Consider the following 22,365-nt stretch of genomic DNA (forward strand, 5'->3'; position numbering starts at 1 on the left):
CAGGTGGATTACCTGAGCTCAGGAGTTCGAGACCAGCCTCGCCAACATGGTGAAACAAAAAATTAGCCAGGCACGGTGGCGTGCGCCTGTAACCCCAGTTACTGGGGAGACTGAGGTAGGAGAATCGCTGGAACCCGGGAGGCGGAGGTTGCAGTGAGCCGAGATTGCACCACTGCACTCCAGCCTGGGTGACAGAGTGAGGCTCCATCTCAAAAACAAACAAACAAACAAACAAACATTACAGTGGGTTGGTGGTTCATGCCTGTAATACCAGAACTTTGGAAGGCTAAGGCAGATGGATCACTTGAGCTCTGGAGTCTGAGACAAGCCTGGGCAACATGGTGAAACCCTGCCTCTAACAAAAATATACAAAATTAGCAGGGCGCCGGGCGTGGTGGCTCATGCCTGCAATCCCAGCACTTTGGGAGCTGCAGCGGGCGGATCACGAGGTCGGGAGATCAAGACCATCCTGGCTAACACGGTGAAACCCTGCCTTTACTAAAAATACAAAAAATCAGCCAGGCGTGGTGGCGGGCACCTGTAGTCCCAGCTACTCAGGAGGCTGAGGCAGGAGAATGGCGTGAACCCATGAGGCGGAGCTTGCAGTGAGCCGAGATCGCGCCACTATACTCCAGCCTGGGTGACAGAGCGAGACTCCGTCTCAAAAAAAAAAAAACAAAAACAAAAAACAAAAAAAAAAAAATTAGCAGGGCATGGTGGTGTGCGCCTGTAATCCCAGCTACTCAGGAGGCTGAGGTGGGAGGATTGCTTGAGCCCAGGAGGTAGAGGTTGCAGTGAGCTGAGGTTACACCACTGCACTCCAGCCTGGTCAACAGAGAAAGATCCCATCTCGAAAACAAGCAAACAAACAGAAAACATTACAGTAAGAAGCCAGTCACAAAAAACCACATATTAAGTGGTTCCATTTATATGAAATGTCCATGAGAGGAAAATCTAAAAGAGACAGAAAGCAGATTAGTATTAGCCAAAGTTGGGGAGAAATGGGGAGATTGTAGGAGGATAAAGGATACAAGGTTTCTTTTTGGGGTAATGTTCACAATTGATTGTGGTGATGGTGGCACCACTAAAAACCATTGAACTGTACACTTCGCTGGGGTACAGTGGCATGATCACAGCTTATTGCAGCCTCAAACTTCTGGGCTCAAGCAGTTCTCCTGTCTCAGCCTCCTGAGTAGTTGGCACTACAGGAGTGCACCACTGCGTCTGGCTAATTTTCTTTTTGTTTAATGTAGAGATGAGGTCTTGCTGTGTTGCCCAGGCTGCTCTCAAACTCCTGGCCTCAGCCTCCCAAAGTGTTGGGATTACAAGTGTGAGCCACCATGCCCAAACTGAATTGAGTTGTATGGTATGTGAACTGGATCGCCATGAAGTTGTTACCAAAAACAAAAACCAAGGAGAATAATTTTGGCAATGCAAACCTGAAATGAAAAAACAACCAGGGACAAGTGTGGTGGCTCATGCCTGTGATCCCAGCACTTTGGCAGGCTAAGGTGGGAGGACTGTTCAAGCCTGGGAGATTAAGGCTGCAGTGAGCCGTGGTCACGTGCCACTGCACTCCAGCCTGGGCAACAGTGAGACCTGCTTCAAAACAAACAAACAAACAAACAAAAACGAAAAAGGAAAAGAATCTGGGTGCGGTGGCTCATGCCTATAATCCCAGTACTTTGGGAGGTCAAGGTGGGCAGATCACCTGAGGTCAGGAGTTCGAGACCAGCCTGACCAACATGTGAAGCCCCGTCTCTACTAAAAATACAAAAAATTAGCCAGGCGTGGTGGCGGGTGCCTGTAATCTCAGCTACTCAGAAAGCTGAGGCAGGAGAATCGCTTGAACCCAGGACGCGGAGGTTGCAGTGAGCCGAGATCACACCACTGCACTCCAGCCTGGGCACGACACAGCGAGACTCCGTCTAAAAAAAAAAAAGAAAAAAAGAAAAAACACACAAAAGTCAGTGAGAAAACAGGCAAGACAAAGTACCTATCTGAGGTATCTAAAAGGCTGAGTGGAGTTCAAGTGTAGTGAGCTATGATTGCATTCCAGTCTGGACAACAGTGTAAGACTCTGTTTCTAAAAGAAAAAAGAAAAGAAAGGAAAAGGGAAAAGAGAAAATGTTCAGAAAAGTAACTTTGCTTTTGATCATACTTGTTCAGTCTGTTACACTATGTGGTGTAAAACCTGGTGTTTAAAATTTGCTAAATGCTCTGGCAAACATTCATTTTGTGAATTATCTATTTCGTATGGTAAAATGTCCACTACATGAGAGAATAGCATCACAGTAATGATGCCTAATTCAGTTTTGTATCCCCTGCAGCACTTAGCTTGATGCCTTATACACAGTAGGCATTCAATAAATATTTGATGAAGGAAACTAACCATCATAGCCAGAACTTGAGGTTCTGTAATTACAAAACATAACTGAAGCCAAATTTTAGCTATTAAAAAAGCAGAATATTACATTTAAAACATTTTAGTGAATCTTTAAATGAGAATTTTAATTCTGCTAACAACTAAAATACACATAGCATAATTTAGTAATTTGATATGAAAGCTAAAAGACCCATCAGAAAGGTAAGGACATTTTGGGAAATGCTTAGAAAATGCTGTGATTTTATTCATAGTATATACACCACAAAACAGACACTTTGCATTATTTTGGTTACTTCAAAATTTAAAATCTGCTTGTTTTTCAAATCGCTTTTTTTCATGACAGATGCTGAGTTCTGACCCATTTTTTTTCCCTGACAATATCAATAGGCTGCCCGACTACATGATACGATTATGTTTTTAGCATTTAAATTTAAGACTATGGCTCAGTGTTTGAAAAATAAATAAATTAACAAAAGAGAAACATTATTAGGAGGAAAAAGAAAACATATTCACCACATGATAAAAAAAAAATCACTCCTTAAAAATCAATAAGTGGTGTGAGCATTATTTCACTCATCCTACTTGGAAGCACTGTAATACCAAAATACAAATACAACAGAACCCACAGATAGCCTGGAATGATACAGAGGCCATAACTAATTAGGTGCTAGGTGACAATATAAATACAAATAAATGAAAGTACAAATTAAAAAAAACTTGTTTTTAGCTTAATTGTTGGTGCAGAATGTATGGCGGGGGCTGGCTGGCTGGCAGCCGCTTTAGCTTTGCTTGCTTGGCTTGCTCGAACGGCAGTTTCTAGACGCACTTTCAACTCAGGAGCAGCTCCCATTACCGTCTTGAAAGCATGTGGATACAGAGGTCCAATATGCATTAAATTCTGGAGTGCAAACTCATGAAGATCTTTGGAAGCTGAAGTTGCTGAGGCAAAAGAATTTTCATCCAGCAGATAAGATATCAAAGTGGGAACTAAAAGAGCAAGTAGCTGGACTCCTGTAAATAATAAAGTATGAAAAAAGATCACAAACATAAAGATTATAATAAACTTTAAAAACTAGGCAATTGCCATGGAAGACTGAACTGTAATAAAATATAAGTAAACATGCACAGCCTACTTTAGACCTCAATAACGAGTAATTAATATTAAATATTTACTAAATGTCCAAGCTGGAAACCAGGTTTGTAAATTATATTTTTACATTTACATTAATTTGCTTTACTTAAATAAAAAATGGGCCAAAGGTTAAAAAGTAATAAAACACTTTACAATTGCCATCTGTAGAATGTATCTTGAGAGTAAGATTATAAAATTTGTACAGGCATTCTAGAATCAGGAGATTGGGCGTGGGGAACAGAAACCTGAAAAGCATCTATTTACCATTATTTAACTAAAACTAGTTGTTTCTTTCCTCTTTAAGTAGAAACACAATACAAGTTTTTTCCTATTTCATCATCCCCCAAAACTCGCAGTGAGGGGAAATTCCTCAAAACTAAGGGAATACATAAGCTTAGGGTCAAAAAAACAAGAACCTATGTCTGACTGATATAAATTCCAAGTCCTTAAAAAAAGATTTATTTGGAGGCTTCATCTCCTTTTGGTAGTCTTTTGTCAGTTTTTCGTCTTTACTTATTAACAACTCCATCCTGAGATATACGTTTCATTAAAGGTGATATTTTTCTAACAATTAACCTTTATATGTAATTGTGTGTGTGTATAACATCTCTTATAATCACATTGAGAATTATGTTTTCTCCCCCTTAATTACTGTTAATTTTTGTAGAATGACAATCGATGCAACTGTAAGGCAGCAGGTAGCATCTGGTAGAGAATGTGTGACACTCACTGATGTCAGCAAGGACAGTCATAAAAATCAGCTAAGCCTTTCCAGAATCCCAGTCCCACCCTGGACCTTACTGCCTATTTTCTTTCCCTGCTGTATTTTTTTTCTTCACAGCTCCTATCAATTCCTGCATCGAACTATAGATGTTATATCTACATCTAAAATTGATATATCCATCTTCATCACTATATAAAATTATACAAAGACTATGTCTACATATAATAGACACACACACACACACACACACACACACACACACACAGGTATAGGGGACGAAAAGTGTTTATTGTCAGTGTTTTCCTACCATAAATGTAAGCTCCACGAGCTCAGGGACCTTTGCCTGTTATATTTCATGCTAAATTCTCAATGCCTAGAACACTACCTGGTACACAGGCATTCAATAACTATCCTTTGAACGAATAAACATACACACTCTTTCTCTTGGCAAATACCCAGAAGTTTCCAATTAATAGGATTTTTTTTCCATATTAAGTTTTCAGAAGAAAGGTAAAAGGTTATTTTTAAAGTCCCAGGTAAATCCTCCAATCTTCTAGATTTAATTTAATTTCCCTCATGTAGAATGTTAATAGTATTATAGGGGTAGGCGCGGTGGACTCATGCCTGTAATCCTAGCACTTTGGGAGGCCGAGGTGGGCGGATCCCTTGGTCAGGAGTTTGAGACCAGCCTGGCCAACAGGGCGAAACCCTGTCTCTACTAAATATACAAAAAATTTGATTAGGCGCGGTGGCTCATGCCTGTAATCCCAGCACTTTGGGAGGCCGAGGTGGGCAGATCACCTGAGGTCGGGAGTTTGAGACCAGCCTGACCAACATGGAGAAACCCTATCTCTACTAAAAATACAAAAAAAAAAAAAAAAAAAAAATTAGCCGGGCATGGTGGCGCATGCCTGTATTCCCAGCTAGTTGGGAGGCTGAGGCAGGAGAATCGATTGAATCCGGGAGGCAGAAGTTGTGGTGAGCCAAGATCGCACCATTGTACTCCAGCCTCGACAACAAGAGCGAAACTCTGTCTCAAAAAACAAAACAAAACAAAATAAGAAAACCCAAAAATATTAGCTGGGTGTGGTGGCACATGCCTGTAATTCCAGCTACTCTGAGTCTGAGGCAGGAGAATTGCTTGAACCCGGGAGGCAGAGGTTGCAGTGAGCCGAGATCGTGCCATGGGTGACAAAGTGAAACTCCCTTTCAAAAAAAAAAAGTTAATAGTATTATAAAAGCTGGCTTTCATAATCAAAAATAAAGTAGAGAATTATAAAATATATATAAAATTATCTTCAGTGTACTGGCTTGCTAAATCGGAAGAGGTTGCAATAGGTTTTCAACAGTAGGTTGTAAATTAAGGTTTTGGTTTTAACAATTTTAAAATATAACTGGAAAAATTATAAGTTATTTAAGTATTCATCAAATATCGAGAAATACGCTAAGTATTATAGGAAATGTTACATAATTCGTTTCTACCTGGATGCTTTTATTATCTAAATGAAAACAGTAGACAGCACATAGAACAATTAGAGTACTAAGTGCTAAAAAACGTGGGTAGCATTTCAGTATAGAATTCACCAAGAGACTCATGAAGCTGAGGAATACTTTGGGATTTTATTTGGTTGGTTACAAATACCAAATAAATTATATAAAGGGTAAGATCAGAGTGAGCTAAGTAATTAGGCAATATTCCTCAAAGAAAAGATCTAATGTAGGTTTAACGGATTTGTATAAGAAGAAGAGAAACAACAACGGAGGAAAGAGAAAATAATATGAACAATGTAAAGTGATTAAAAGGAGCACAGAAAGGAAACTGGTCCGGTCAGGTTAGTAGGTACACGTTGGGGAGCAGAAAAAACATTTTGAAAAGCAAGCAAAGATGTTCAGACTTGATGCTGTAAGGAAACAGTAAACTTTTCAAATTCTTTTTTTTTTTTTTGAGACGGAGTCTCACTCTGTCGCCCGGGCTGGAGTACAGTGGCCGGATCTCGGCTCACTGCAAGCTCCGCCTCCCGGGTTCACGCCATTCTCCTGCCTCAGCCTCCCGAGTGGCTGGGACTACAGGCGCCCGCCACCTCGCCCGGCTAGTTTTTTGTATTTTTTTAGTAGAGACGGGGTTTCACCGTGTTAGCCAGGATGGTCTTGATCTCCTGACCTCGTGATCCGCCTGTCTCGGCCTCCCAAAGTGCTGGGATTACAGGCTTGAGCCACCGCGCCCGGCCAACTTTTCCAAATTCTTAAGCAAAGGAGAGATAAAATTACTTTAGGTAAATTTGATGGGGAATATCACCTAGGAAAACTATTATAGTTATCTATTTAGGAGGTGATTAGATATAAGACTAGGGTACAAGTTTCTCTTGAATCCTAGAGAAATTTCAGAAAGAGATAGGGCAAGATTTGAATAATAGAGTCAATAAAGATGATGAACAAGGAGTCAAATATAATTCTAATATTTTTAGCTTATAACCTTGGTCATGCAGGGTGAGAAAACATATACGGCCCATTCTTATACTGGATACTGTAAAGTTGAAAACAAAATTAACACCTGTAAATGAGATGAAAAAAGTTGAGTGACTTAAATTCAAAAGCTGAAAACTTACCCTCTTGGAATCATGTAACCATATAAAATATGAAGTATAAAAATGTTGCCATCAAATGAATATGATTTACATCCATTCATTTATTTGATGGTATCCTCCTAATGAATGTCATCTTATTTCACTAATAAGACTTGTTTGCCTTTACTTTTTGCATGGCATTTAGCCTTAGATTTAGTTTTAATTTTAAAAACAGGCGAACTGCTTATTCTACCTCTTAAAAGTCTTGTTAGAGTACAAAATATCTGTTATCTGAGTGAAGCAGTCCATTAAAAAAATGAAGAAATCATGATGGTGCCTTTTTTTTTTTTTTGAGACAGAGTCTCACTCTGTTGCCCAGGCTGGAGTGCAGTGGCACGATCTTGGCTCACTGTAACCTCTGCCTCCTGGGTTCCAGCGATTCTCCCGCCTAAGCATCCTGAGTAGCTGGGACTACAGGTGTGTGCCACCATGCCCGGCTAATTTTTTTTTTTTTTTTTTTTTAAGAAGAGACAGGGTTTCATCATATTGGCCAGGCTGGTCCTGAACTCCTGACCTCATGATCCGCCTGCCTTGGCCTCCCAAAGTGCTGGCATTACAGGCGTGAGCCACCATGACCGACAGATGGTGCTGATCATTGATACACCTCACTAATAACACTACAGATTGGTCTGGTTGATAGTTGAAATTACAATGCTTTGGTTGTTTTATACCTTAAACTGAAAAAGGGTCATTTATTTCAAGGACATTGTTAAAGTCTAACTAGCTATTAAACTAAATTATGCAAAGACATATATATTTTTACTGTCAAAAAAAAAATACAGAATTAAAAAACAAACAAAAGGGTTCCCTTCCCTATCTGTCCTCATGCTAAATTTAATTCCAAATTAGGGTGCCTGTACAAGAATTGATCCCAAGAGTCAACTCAAAAATATTGTAAATACTAGAAGGCAATAAAACTTAGTGCTGGGATTACAAAGTGAATAAGATTCAGTCCTCATCTTTATGGAATTTACAATTAGTAAAATAAAAATACAAATAAAATTTTGATTTGCCAAACATAGGCCATGTCAGTCATAAAATTTTTGCCTAAATAATATATATTGTTACTAATTTCAACTAAATTTATCAACTTCTTCAAACACTGCCTTTTCTGACTTTCCCAGTTTTGATGTTGTTTTCATGCAACATAGTAATATTTGCTTATTTTCATTTGCCTTCTATAATCAGTTAATCATCAAATCAGATAAACCTTTCTTCCACTTTCTCCTCTGCATTCTTTTCTTCTACTGGCATAGTTCTGGATTATTATTTTATAGAGGAGCTACTGCAATTGCTTTTCAAAAATCTCTACTCTTTTCCAATTTCCTGTGAAATGTTTTTAAGAGAAGAGGAAAACAATTTTGACAGAAAAAAAACAGGTACAGTTTATATAGGTGGAGCACAATCTGACAATATAGATTAAAAGTCTTTTTTTTTTTTGAGACAGAGTCTCACTTGTCACCCAGGCTGGAATCCAATGGGACAATCTCAGCTCACTGCAACCTCCGCCTCCCAGGTTCAAGCGATTCTCCTGTCTCAGCCTCCCAAGTAGCTAGGATTACAGGCACATGCCACCCTGGCTAATTTTTGTACTTTTAGTAGAGACGGGGTTTCATCATGTTGGTCAGGCTAGTCTCGAACTCCTGATCTCACGTGATCTGCCTGCCTTGGCCTCCCAAAGTGCTGACAGTATAGGCATGAGCCACTGTGCCCAGCTAATTTTTTGTATTTTTAGTAGAGACGGGGTTTCACCATGTTTGCCAGGCTCGTCTTAAACTCCTGATCTCAAGTGATCTGCTCGCCTTGGCCTCCCAAAGTGTTGGTATTACAGGCATAAGCCACTGCGCCTGGCCAATTAAAAGTCTTAATATGTGCATTCCCTTCTCGTCAGTAATTTCACTCTTAGGAATCTGATAGAAATAATTTAAGAATAAAGATGCTCGGCCGGGTGTAGTGGCTCACGCCTGTAATCCCAGCACTTTGGGAGGCCGAGGAGGGTGGATTGCAAGGTCAGGAGATCGAGACCATCCTGGTTAACACGGTGAAACCCCGTCTCTACTAAAAATACAAAAAATTAGCCGGGCGTGGTGGCAGGCGGCTGTAGTCCCAGCTACTCGGGAGGCTGAGGCAGAAGAATGGCCTGAACCCGGGAGGCGGAGCTTGCAGTGAGTCAAGCTCGCGCCACTGCACTCCAGCCTGGGTGATAAAGCAAGACTGTCTCAAAAAAAAAAGAAAAAAAAAAAAAAGAATAAAGATGCTCATCTCGGCCAGGTGCAGTGGCTCATGCTAGTAATCCCAGCACTTTGGGAGGCTGAAGCAGGTGGAATACTTGAGGTGAGGAGTTCAAGACCAGCTTGGCCAATGTGGTGAAACCCCATCTCTACTCAAAATACAAAAATGAGCCAGGCGTTGTGACGCATGCCTGTAATCCCAGCTACTCGGGAGGCTGAGGCAGGAGAATCACTTGAACTTCAGAGGCGGAGGTTGCGGTGAGCCAAGATTGCACCACTGCACTCCAGCCCGGGCAAGACTTTGTCTCAAAAAAAAAATGCTCATTGTGATCTTGAAAAATTAAAAACAGCTTAATGTTCAATCATAAGATACTAGTTTAAAAAGTACAGTCTCTCTACAATTAAAAATCATATTTTGAAGGACAAATATTATACTGTGATAAAATCAAAGCTTAAGTATTAAGGGAATTCTCTGGTTAAATGGATGTATGCAGTAGTTTTTCATTAAATTAAAAAAAATTTCTAAATAACAAGTTTTGAGATATTTTAATAATGATGTTTGGTATTAATACTTAACTGGTTATATTTGTTATAAAGCTTTTATACCTCTAATACGAAGATTAGAATGTTATTTTAAAACCCTACGATACGGGCACGGTAGCTCACACCTGTAATCCTAGCACTTTGAAAGGCTAAGGCGGGTGGATCACTTGAGTCCAGGAGGAGTCAGAGACCAACCTGGGCAATATGGCGAAATCCTGTCTCTACAAAAAGTACAAACGTTAGCCAGGCATGGTGGCATGTGCCTGCAGTCCCAGCTCTTTGGGAGGCCAAGGTGGGAGGACTGTTTCAGCCCACGAGGCAGAGGTTGCAGTAAGCCAAGATGGTGCCACTGCACACCAGCCTGGGTGACAGAGCGAGACTCTGTCTTAAAAAGAAAAAGAAAAAAAAAGCCCTATTAAACATCTATATTTTTCCTAGATCTTAAGGGATGCCTACATTCCTAGAAAATTTTTTTAAAAAATCAGTGTGTTGAAATGCCATTGGCAATTCATTTTAACTTCCTGTTAAAAAAAAAAAAAAATCAACTCACTACATTATATAACATAAGCAAAGGTCTGTTTTTTTTTCCTTTTCTTTTTTTTTGAGATGGAGTCTTGCTCTGTCACCAGGTTGGAGTGCAGTGGCGCGATCTCAGCTCATTGCAACCTCCGCTTCCCGGGTTCAAGTGATTCTCCTGCCTCAGCCTCCCAAGTAGCTGGGACCGCAGGCGCCTGCCACCACACCCGGCTAATTTTTTGTATTTTTAGTAGAGATGGGGTTTCACCGTGTTAACCAGGATGGTCTCGATCTCCTGACCTCCTGATCCACCTGCCTCGGCCTCCCAGAATGCTGGGACTCCCAAAGTGTAAGCCACCACGCCTGGCAGGCCTGTTTCTAATATCAAATAAGATTTATATATAATACAGATCTTCATTTTGAACTAGTAGCTTTTTATAAGAATATACTTACTGTTTTGTTCTTCACCAAGAGCAACCAATGTTTCAAGAACTTTTATTCCTTCTTGAACCGCTAAAAGCTCTATGTTACTGGCTGGTCTGTTTCTTTCAACAGCTTTTAGCTTTTCAACCACTATTGGAGCTAATGAATGAATATAAGGAGTTGAAAGGGCACGATTGGAATGTTGGAAGACTGAGAGGAGAAGCTGGTAACATTTGGCTTGAACCTGTACAAGAAGAACATATATCAGTTAACATGTGTATAGTTCTTATTTGCTGTACAATCACATTGCATCTTACTATGTACTGAAAAGAAGTGATACTGCGGGATGAAAATGGAAATTACATTTTCTACTTAGAGAAATGGAGAATAGAATTTTCTGACCAAAATTAGTAAAAAAATGCTCATATATTTCAATGATCAAATCACCATGCTTATACAATTCCTATATTTCTTTTTTTTTCTTTTTTTTTGAGATGGAGACTCACTCTGTCGCCAGGCTACAGTGCAGTGGCGCCATCTTGGCTCACTGCAATCTCTGCCTCCCGGGTTCAAGCGACTCTCCTGCCTCAGTCTCCTGAGTAGCTGGGATTACAGGCGTGCACCACTACACCCAACTAATTTTTGTATTTTTAGTAGAGATGGGGTTTCACCATGTCGGCCAGAATGTTCTCAATCTCCTGACCATGCGATCTGCCCGCCTTGGCCTCCCAAAGTGCTGGGATTACAGGTGTGAGCCACCGTGCCCGGCCAATTCCCATATTTTTATACTGTGAAATATGTTAGAAATCAGTTATTCCCACTTCTGTTTTTAACTCTTCCTTTAATGTACAATTGTCTCTCCCATTTTAACCAAATATATTTAGTAAGGAAAGTTAATATTTGAATGATCTGAAACAAAGCTATGAAAATACATTGCTTAGGTATCTCAAAACCATTTGATTCCCTGGAAATGACTGTTAACAATGTAAGGTTGCCAGACCTAAAAAATAAAGGCTTACTGGCTCCACTTTGTATTAGAAAGGCTTCAGATTGGCCGGGCGCGGTGGCTCAAGCCTGTAATCCCAGCACTTTGGGAGGCCGAGACGGGCGGATCATGAGGTCAGGAGATCGAGACCATCCTGGCTAACAAGGTGAAACCCCATCTCTACTAAAAATACAAAAAATTAGCCAGGCATGGTGGCAGGCGCCTGTAGTCCCAGCTACTCGGGAGGCTGAGGCAGGAGAATGGCGTGAACCCGGGAGCTGGAGCTTGTAGTGAGCTGAGATCGCGCCACTGCACTCCCTGGGCCACAGAGCCAGACTCGGTCTCAAAAAAAAAAAAACAAAAAAAAGAAAGGCTTCAGATTAACACTTAAAAAAAAAAAAATGAAGGAAGGAAAGAAGGAAGAGGGAGGGAAGACTCATCAATATATGGGACAGAATAGAATAAAACTATTTCAGTGCTTTAGAAGAACACAAGTGGCTAAATCTGGACAGACACAAGAAAAACCTGAAGAACATTTTAAATATACAGATCCTGGAGCCACCAATCTGGAGACTCAGATTCAGGAAGACAGTGGTGGAGTCCAAGAATGTTTATTTTTTTGTTGTTTATTTATTTTTTGAGGCGGAGTCTCACAATGTTGCCCGGGTTGGAGTGCAATGGCGCAATCTCGACTCACTCTGCCTCCTGGGTTCAAGTGATTCTCCTGCCTCAGCCTCCCGAGTAGCTGGGATTACGGGCACCTGCCACCACACCCGGCTATTTTTTTGTATTTTTGGTAGATATGGCGTTTCACTACAGGCTGGTCTTGAACTCCTGACCTCCTGATCTGCCCGCCTTGGCCTCCCAAAGTGCTGGGATTACAGGTGCGAGCCACTGCACCTGGCCTTCAAAAATGTTTTCTGCTTTTTAAAATTTCTGACGTGTAGCAGGCTTGAGAATCACAAGTTTAGACTTTGACATTGTAAAATAAAAAATCTTACATTCTAGACAAACTAGAGGTTCTAGTAGGTTCATTAAAATGTCTAATAATGTAAACTTCTCCTTTAATGTCCTTAGTGTCATTTAAATAAACACTGGAAAACATAATCATAGACTCTTGTCTCTACCAGTATGCCCCGGGGTTAATCAAATATTTCAGATATTGGAGAATTTCTACATATGTGAATAAACATACACATGTGTTCTAGTGCTTAAACCCAGTGATTTGTTTTGGTTTTTCCATTTAAAAGCCATAGTGCAAATACTTAGCTTTTAATTATGTATCACATATTTTAATGAATCAATCTGACATTTTCCTGATAAAGGGAAATGTTTTTATTTATGTTTGTTTAAAGTGTAACTTACCCATGGGTCGCATGAATTTAATGCATTTTTAAATCTGTTCATGCAGCCATTCTGTAATGACTGGACTCCTATTATTTCACTACTAGCAGACCACAGGAAGAGTGCAATTGCTGTTAGCATGCTGACTTCATCAGGTGTAGGTACAGAGTCTTCTGAAAATGAAAAATGAAAGAAGTGTGCTGTTTCTAAAACGCTTGGAATTTTATTTTTTTATTTTTGTAGAAAGAGATGTTGTCTTGCCATGCTGTCCAGGCTGGTCTTGAACTCCTGGGCTCAGGTGATCCTCCTGCCTTGGCCTCCCAAAGTGCTGGGATTACAGGTGTGAGCCATTGCGCCCAGCCAGAATTTTAGTCTTGAACAATCATCTCTTTCTCCCCGCAACATTTATAGTAGTATTTGCCTCAATCTAATACAGTCCACAGACAACTGTAAGAAGTTCAATGCATAAAGTTAAATGCATACAGTTATGTTTAACGCTAAATGATTATAAAATATTCTAATTAATTTTAAAATTCAGAGTACTTTTTAAGTGATATCTCCTTTCAATTTAGTAAATATGAAAACCTGTAAATTCCATACAACCATTAAAAAAAAAAAAAAATCAGTCTGGTGCAGTGGCTCATGCCTGTAATCCCAGCACTTTGGAAGGCCAAGGCAGGCGGACCACCTGCGGTCGGGGGTTCGAGACCAGCTTGATCACAAAATTAGTCAGGTGTGGTGGAGCATGCCTGTAATCCCAGCTACTTGGGAGGCTGAGGCAGGAGAATTGCTTGAACCAGGAAGGTAGAGGTTGCAGTGAGCCGAGATCGTGTCATTGCATTCCAGCCTGGACAACAAGAGCGAAACTCCGTCTCAAATAAATAAATAAATAAATAAATAAAATAAACTTAGACAATTTCCTGAAGACAGTGTTCTAAGAATTTTAAGGAATTTCTTGCCATTACATTTATTCAAGAATAGATACAACTTGAACAGAAATACAGTACATAATTAGAAATACTAGAAATATGAAGTTATTCTAAAAAACAATACTTCTGAACATATAAAATAGGAGTTCCAAACATTTTGTGATTATCATATCTTAAGAAAAACTTATCCCCACCTTTTGTTTAAATCTGAGCTATTTTGACAACTGTAAATACCCAGTGATAATCAGTACTTTAGAAGGATTACGAACATACACATTTGACATGCTAACATTATCTCATAATAAGGGTACAAGCTTTTTGTAATATGGAATAATGGGTTAAGAACAATAGTCTAGAAAAAGTCCATTAACTTAATGTAAAGAAATAAAGTTTAAAAAAAGAGATGCCGGCTGGGTGTGGTGGCTCACACCTGTAATCCCAGCACTTTGGGAGGCGGAGATGGGCAGATCACCTGAGGTCAGGAGTTCCAGAACAGACTGGACAACATGGTGAAACCTCATTTCTACTAAAAATACAAAAATTAGCCAGGTGTGGTGGTGCACGCCTGTAATCCCAGCTATTCGGAAGGCCAAGGCTACAGAATTGCTTGAACTCGGGAGGCGGAGGTTGCAGTGAGCCAAGATTGTGCTGCTGCACTCCAGCCTGGGTGACAGAGTGAGACTCAGTCTCAAAACAAACAGGAAAACAAACAAAAGAGGTGTAAAATTTGAAGGATTTAACCAGTTTATAATAACCTGAGTCACAAATGTTAAAAACCTGAGAACTCTCCCAGACTAGGGAGCTCACTCCTGTAATCCCAGCACTCTGGGAGACTGAGGAGGGAGGATTGCTTGTGCCCAGGAATTCAAGACTAGCTTGGGCAATATGGTGAGACCCTGTCTCTACAAAAAACAAAAAAAGTAGCCAGGAATGGTGGTGCATGCCTGCAGTCCCAGCTACCTAGGAGGCTGAGGCAGGAGGATCACTTTAGCCCCAGAGGTTAAGGTGGCAGTGAGCTGTGTTCATGTCACCACACTCCAGCCTGGGTGACAGAGTGAGACCCTGTCTCAAAAACAAATAAACAAACATAAAACCTAAAACAAAAAAAACCTGAAAACCCCATCATAGGGAATTTATTCTACGTAGAATTAATATAATCTCTTACTAAGAGTTGGCAATGCTGCAAGCAATTTGTCAAAAATTATTTTATTTTCATTTTTTAAAAATTATTATTTTTTCTTTTTTCCCCCTGGAAAGAGCTGGAGTGCAGTGCCATGATCATAACTCACGGCAGCCTTGAACTCCTGGGCTCAAGCAACCCTCCCACGTCAGCTGCCCAAGGAGGTGGGACTACAGGTGTGCACGACCATGTCCAGCTGATTTTAAAGATTTTTTATAGAGGCCGGGCATGGTGGCTCACGCCTGTAATCCCAGCACTTTGGGAGGCCAAGGGGGGCGGATCACGAGGTCACGAGACTGAGACCATCCTGGCTAACACGGTGAAACCGGGTCTCTAGTAAAAATACAAAAAATTAGCTGGGCACGGTGGCCCATGCCTGTAGTCCCAGCTACTCGGGAGGCTGAGGCAGAGCTTGCAGTGAGCCGAGATCGCGCCACTGCACTCCAGCCTGGGCGACAGAGCAAGTCGCTGTCTCAAAAAAAATAAAATAATAAATAAATAAATAAATAAATAAATAAATAAATAAATTTATAGAGACAGCATCTTACCATATCGCCCAGGCAAGTCGCGAACTCCTGGCCTAAAGCAACCCTTCCACCTTGGCCTCCCAAAGTGCTGGGATTATAGGTTTAAACCAAGATGTCCGGCCCCATTTTATTTTTAAACTGACTTTAAGAAGATTGGGGGCCGGGCGCGGTGGCTCACGCCTGTAACCCAGCACTTTGGGAGGCCGAGGCGGGCTGATCACGAGGTCAGGAGATCGAGACCATCCTGGCTAACACAGTGAAACCCCGTCTCTACCAGAAATACAAAAAATCAGCCGGGCGTGGTGTCGGGCCCCTGTAGTCCCAGCTACTCGGGAGGCTGAGGCAGGAGAATGGCGTGAACCTGGGAGGCGGAGCTTACAGTGAGCCGAGATTGCGCTACTGCACTCCAGCCTGGGCGACAGAGAGAGACTCCGTCTCAAAAAAAAAAAAAAAAAAGAAGACTGAGCATCTAAATATGATTTTCTACTAAAAGGAATCAAGGCTTTTGGAGAAGAGGCTGATTCTAGAACAGTGAGGCGGAAAATACTCAGTCTGCTGTATCTTGGCGCTAGAAAGTATGGAAGTGCTCAAGAAATAATGGGGATACATTGAAGTAACAGTAAGGGACCCACTGAATTTTAAAAAATTACGGGCCGGGCGCGGTGGCTCCCGCCTGTAATCCCAGCACTTTGGGAGGCCAAGGTGGGGGGATCACCTGAGGTCCAGAGTTCGAGGTCAGCCTGGCCAACATGGTGAAACCCCATCTCTACTAAAAATACAAAAACTAGCTGGGAACGGTGGCGGGCGCCTGTAGTCACAGCTTCTTGGGAGGCTGAGGCAGGAGAATTGCTTGAACCCAGAAGGTGGAGGTTGCGGTGAGCCAAAATCGCACCATTGCACTCCAGCCTGGGCAACAGAGTGAGACTCTGTTTAAAAAAAAAAAAAAAAAGAAAGAAAGTTTGATGGGAACAGACAAGTGAGAAAGTCTCAAAGCATTTCCCCACAGATTACCTATTAACTATAAAATGGAAAAACGGCAACTTCATAGTGGAGAAACACGGCAGACAATTTCTTAAAAAAGTTATTAAAGTTAAGATTCCCAATAATGGGACAAAACAACATGACAAAGCAATATGTCTTAGTTATATGATGTACTAAGACATAACATTACTTATGCAGTATTCCTGCCAAAATGCATACATTGAATCTAACCTGAGAGGAAAAAAAAATTAGACTTCTAAATTGAGAAACATTCTACATAATAGATGGCCTGTATTCTTCAACAACATTAATGCTATGAAAGACAAAGGCTGAGGAACTGCCCCAGATTAGGGGAGACTAAGGCAATATAATGACTAAAAAAAAAAAAAGGGCTCTATGACGGTCATTATCAGGACAAATAGTGCCAAATTTGATAATTCTTCTGTGGTTATGGAAGGGAATGTCCTTATTCTTAGGATATCCATGAAGTATTGAGGAATAGAGTCATGATGACTTAATATCCTCAGATGGTTTAGCAAAATTAATAATATTAACAATAATGATATGTGGATTACAGAGAAAGTAATAAACCATGTGTGGCAAAATGCTGACAACTGGTGAATCTAGGAGAAGGGTATGCTGGAGTTCCTTATTTTATTCTTGTAACTTTTTTTAAAGTTTGAAATTTATTTCAAAGTCAAAGGGTCTGAAAACGAAAAACAATGTTGCAGCAATCAAGAGTGATTCATTAGATCCAAGAAGATTTCTGTACATGTTTGTGCATGTTCACATGCACAATACACTTTTTAAAGTGAAAGATGACAGATTTTATAACAGGAAATAGGATTTCCACAATGGAAATAATTATAAGACTTTGCTTGTTAACCAAGGGATCTGCTTGCCTTGATATACAAATATAAATATGCCTGTGGCTTTGATCCCTACTTCATAACTGACTGTGTCTCCTCGGAATTTAGTTCCAGACAGAATATCTCAGGCAAGTTAATTCTATTATCAGACCTTTAAATTCACCTCATATGAATGAACTAGCTTGATAACGTATCAAAACTTTCCCTTAATGAACAATTTCAAAAATACTGACTCTGGACTCCCTCAACAAAAATTAAAACAAATTCTTAAGTATTTCTTCTTCATGTTATTCCTTGTTCTTTTTTTTTTTTTTTTCTGAAATGGAGTCTTGCTCTGTCGCCCGGGCTGGGATGCAGTGGCTCACTGCAACCTCCACCTCCCGGATTCTAGTGACTCTCCTGCCTCAGTCTCCTGAGTAGCTGGGATTACAGGCACATGCCACCACATCTTGCTAAATTTTGTTATTTTTAGTAGAGATGGGGTTTCACCATATTGGCCAGGCTGGTCTGGAACTCCTGACCTCATGATCTGCCCACTTTGGCCTCCTTTGGGATTACAGGTGTGAGCTACCATGCCCAGCCCTTGTTATTCCTATCTATACACACATATACATATATAAATATGGCTTTTAATGTTTCTTCAGTTTGTTAAAATCTACCTTAAGAAACAAAATACCAGCTCTTGATAAAGCCAAAATAATTTTAATAACATTAATAAAACTAAAGTTATCCCTTATAATTTTTTAGAAGTCACATATTCACTTAAACGAATTCATTGCTTAAAATATAAAAAGAGTATAGGAGAGAAAGTAAAACTTGTAACTCTACCACCCAGTAATAGTTTAAATTAAATTAAATTACTAGGTTTTGGCTTAATTTCTTTGGGTCTGGGTTAATTTATATAGTTGGTTATAAACATGATACTTACTAGATATAAAGGATATACTATCCAAATGAATAAACGAACATGTACTTCATAATTCTTTCCATTGCCAGACATAGTTATCACACATTTTCATTGTTGTAAGATATAATAGATGATAAATAACCTTGAACATAATTTTTTGATCAGTAAGGCTAAAGAGTATGTTTCTTTTTTTTTTGGAGACAGGGTCTTGCTTTGTTGCCCAGGCTGGAGTGCAGTGGTGTGATCTGGGCTCACTGCAGCCTCTGCCTCCTGGGCTCAAGTGATCTTCCCACATCAGCCTTCTGAGTAGCTGGAACACAGGCACACATCACCATGCTCAGCTAAATTCTGCATTTTTTTTTTTTTGAGAGGGAGTCTTGCTCTGTTGCCAGGCTGGGGTGTAGTGGCGCGATCTTGGCTCATTACAACCTCCACCTCCCAGGTTCAAGCTATTCTTCTGCTTCAGCCTCCTGAGTAGCAGGGATTACAGGTGCCTGCCACCACGCCCAGCTAATTTTTTGTATTTTTAGTAGAGACGGGATTTCACCATGTTGGTCAAGATGGTCTTGAACTCCTGACTTCGTGATTTGCCTGCCTTAGCCTCTCAAAGTGCTGCGATTACAGGTGTGAGCCACCAGGCCAGGCCCTGATTTTTTGAGATGGAGTCTCCCTGTTGTTGCCCAGACTGGAGTGCAGTGGCGTGATCTCAGCTCACTGCAACCTCCACCTCCCGGGTTCAAACGATTCTCCTGCCTCAGCCTCCCAAGTAGCTGGGATTATAGGCGCACGCCACCACACCTGGCTAATTTTGTATTTTTAGTAGAGATGGGGTTTCACCGTGTTAGTCAGGCTGGTCTCAAACTCCTGACTTCAGGTATCTGCCTGCCTCGGCCTCCCAAAGTGCTGGATTACAGGCGTGAGCCACCATGCCTGGCCCCAACATGTTTATAAATACTAACACAAGGGCATTTAGAGTCAACAATCCAGAAAAGAGTATTAAAGTTCACATCTGAAAGATATGATTAACGTACCTCTCTGAGTTGATTGTTATACAGCAGTTTTCTGATAAGCTTATTCAACTAATTCATTACTTAGGGAACAGATATCCTAACTGATTAAAACGTTTAAAACTGATAGGTTACCTGGTTGAGAATATTCCAGGATGCATGCAAGCGTGCTACGAATCAGAGCTGTCCATTGTTTTTGAACGCCAGCCTCAGTTTTGGCCATTGAAAGTGTCACAATACTTTTAATCCCTTGAAGAGCTGCACTGACTGGTGGAGGAACCTGATTATCTGCAGACTTTATTGCTGTGTCTTTCAATATTCTTGCAATTAAGAACAGAATTGTGGGCAGGATTGTCATACATCCTGAAAGAAAAACAAATCAGATTACCTCATAACTATTTCAGTTCTCATATTATAGTTGTTTCCATTGCTTATATTTTTTGCATTTGATGGTGGTTTAATATTGTTTTTTTCCTTGCCTTTATACAAAATTTACTGTATTACTAATACTATAATTCAAAGCTTGAAAAAGAAAATAAGAAAGTGTCATAGCATTTCAAAGACAGAATTGGTATTTTCTTTCTTTTTCCAGCTAGCCTTGTTTTTATTACTTCTAATACTTCACCTATTTAATATTTCATGCCCTTTGTAATGAAAATGAAAAAGGAAGACAGAAAAAGAGGAAAAAACACTACCAGATACTGTGAGAAGCATCTGAGTAACTTGGTAAATTTTACAGCAATTTTAAGACATAATCAATCCTCAGTGTACTAAAGTCAACCTAATCAAGCCAGGAAAGTAAAAGGACTATTGGGGCAAGGAAAGAAGAAATGAAATAATCCTAGAATTTGTAACTAAAAATTCTAGGTCATGAAAATTCAACCTCCCACAAAAGGAAAAAATCCCTTCACCACTCTGACCTGCAGCCATTGTAGCCTCTGCTTGTAAAACTCCAACGATGGAGCAGTCATTATTTTCAAACATGTAGGGTAACTCTAAAAGGTAGAAAGGTCTTCCTTGTGTTGAGCTGAAATTTACCTCTTTATTTACTGATACCATTTTTACCTTCTAGATCAGGAATGTCTGATGTTTTGGCTTCCCTGAACCTCACCAGAAGAATTGTCTTGGCCCACACATAAAATACACTAACACTAACAACAGCTGATGAGCTAAAAAAAGTCCACGCAGAGATCTCATAATGTTTTAAGAAAGTTTATGAATTTGTGTTGGTGAAATTCAAAGCCATGCTGGGCGGTGGGCTGGACAAGCTTGTTCTGGATAAAACAGGGGGAAAGTCTACTTTTACATTCAACAGTTCTTCAATATCTGCAGCCAGCTGTTACTTTTTTCCAGCCATAATTTCTTTCAGTGTTCCTTCAAGTTGGCTGTCATTCTCCTCTGACCTTCTTGAGTTTTTCTTTTTCTTTCTTTTGTTTTTTTTTGAGACAAAAGTCTCCCTCTGTCGCTAAGGCTGGAGTGCAATGGCGCGAACTCGGCTCACTGCAGCCTCTGCCTCCCGGGTTCAAGTGATTCTCCTGCCTCAGCTTCCTGAGTAGCTGGGATTACAGGCATGCGCCACCACACCCTGCTAATTTTTTTGCATTTTTAGTAGAGACGGGGTTTCACTATGTTGGTCAGGCTGGTCACGAACTCCTGACCTCAGGTGATCCACCCGCCTCAGCCTCCCAAAGTGCTGGGATTATAGCCGTGAGCCACCGCGCCCAGCCCTGAGTTTTTCCGTGTTGCTCAAGAGTAGCAACCAGATTGGAAAATAGAGTTTAGTTACTCCACTTTATGTCTATCTGCTGACACTGTCTTTCCTCAACCTGTAGTCCCATGTCTTATTTGAAACACACCTGGAAAGAGCACCTTAGATTTGTGACTTTCTGAATCTTTAATCTTCATAGGCTCCTAAAGGTAAACAAAACCTTAAAAAAAGACCAGCTTCTTATTTCTCACTTGAGATTTAAGAGGAAACTAAGTTATTACAGCGCTTAAAATCAAAGGCAAGCTCATCTTTGTCTACTGTAATAGAATGCATTTCCAAATACTGATCAATACCGTACCAGCGGGTGAACAAAGGGATGGTAAATCAGAGAGTATGGTAACTGTGGCTGCCACCAAACGAGCACTTTCTTCTGACAGTCGAGTTTTAGTGGCTATGTGACTTGGAGAGTCTGACACCTTGGTACTGAGATGTGGCATATGCCGTACTAAAATGAACATCAGCAGTTCCATAGTTGCAAACACAAGAGATTTTCCAGGAATGAGACCACCGCTGTCACCTCCTTCTCCCAATACAGTACAGGCCTCTTTTTCCATATCATCTTCATCTGAGGTAAAAGATAATTTGGTGAAATTTCAAACCAAAAAAAAAGTACGTAAAACAACACAACAAGTATATTTAGGAAATTCCTTCAAAAGAATTTACAAGCAAATGTCTAACTGATGTCACACATCTTTCTCTGTATAATTCTCTGCCTTCCTAGAATTCTGTGCATTGATCTGTCCTTAAAGGTAACAGACAGTTCATTTTTCACTTGGAAAATCTTTATCAGGTATTTTTATTGGGTATATATCTTATAATAGGAATAAAACATATGTTAGGTTGAACCAGATGAAATTGACAAAAGGTGAAAAATAGTCGACGCTCAGCAATTTCATTTGGTCCTTTCTAATGAAAATAAAATCAATTTCAAATCTTCTAAATGTATGATTATTATTTTTTTTAAGTTAATAACTTCTGGCCAGGTGCCGTGGCTCAAACCTGTCATCTCAGCACTTTCGGATGCCAAGATGGACGGACTGCTTGGGCTCAGGAGTTCAAGACCAACCTGAGTAACATGGCAAAATCCTGTCTCCACCAAAAATACAAAAATTAGCTGGGCGTTGTGGTGTGTGTCTGTAATCCCAGGTACTCTGGAGGCTGAGGTGGGAAGATCACCTGATCCTGGGAGTTTGACGCTGCAGTAAGCCAAGATTGCACCACTGCACTTTAGTCTGGGCTCTTGAGAGTGAGACTGTCCCCCCGCAAAAAAAAAAAAAAAGAAAAAAAAA

The 22,365-nt window shown here is 40.4% G+C and overlaps 1 protein-coding gene across 7 annotated transcripts in view; it reads right to left on the minus strand.

The window, feature by feature from the left end:
* Positions 1-2,606: 2,606 nt before the first annotated feature.
* Positions 2,607-22,365, minus strand: part of LOC105465413 (HEAT repeat containing 5B) — a 105,751-nt gene continuing 85,992 nt past the window's right edge. For 4 of the 7 annotated variants that reach the window (XM_071076517.1, XM_071076519.1, XM_071076520.1 and 1 more), the window contains 5 exons: positions 21,375-21,641; positions 19,444-19,671; positions 12,930-13,081; positions 10,610-10,823; positions 2,607-3,397 (listed from right to left, as the gene is read on the minus strand). In XM_071076517.1, coding sequence (XP_070932618.1) covers positions 3,093-3,397; positions 10,610-10,823; positions 12,930-13,081; positions 19,444-19,671; positions 21,375-21,641 — 1,166 coding nt within the window. In that variant the 3' untranslated portion in view covers positions 2,607-3,092. Of the gene's footprint in view, positions 3,398-10,609; positions 10,824-12,929; positions 13,082-13,119; positions 13,356-19,443; positions 19,672-21,374; positions 21,642-22,365 lie in introns of those variants that run through there. The other 3 variants (XM_071076518.1, XR_011611618.1, XM_071076522.1) reach the window with 3 other exon arrangements.

This window comes from Macaca nemestrina, chromosome 13, assembly GCF_043159975.1.
Source record: "Macaca nemestrina isolate mMacNem1 chromosome 13, mMacNem.hap1, whole genome shotgun sequence".
NCBI classification, from domain to species: domain Eukaryota; kingdom Metazoa; phylum Chordata; class Mammalia; order Primates; family Cercopithecidae; genus Macaca; species Macaca nemestrina.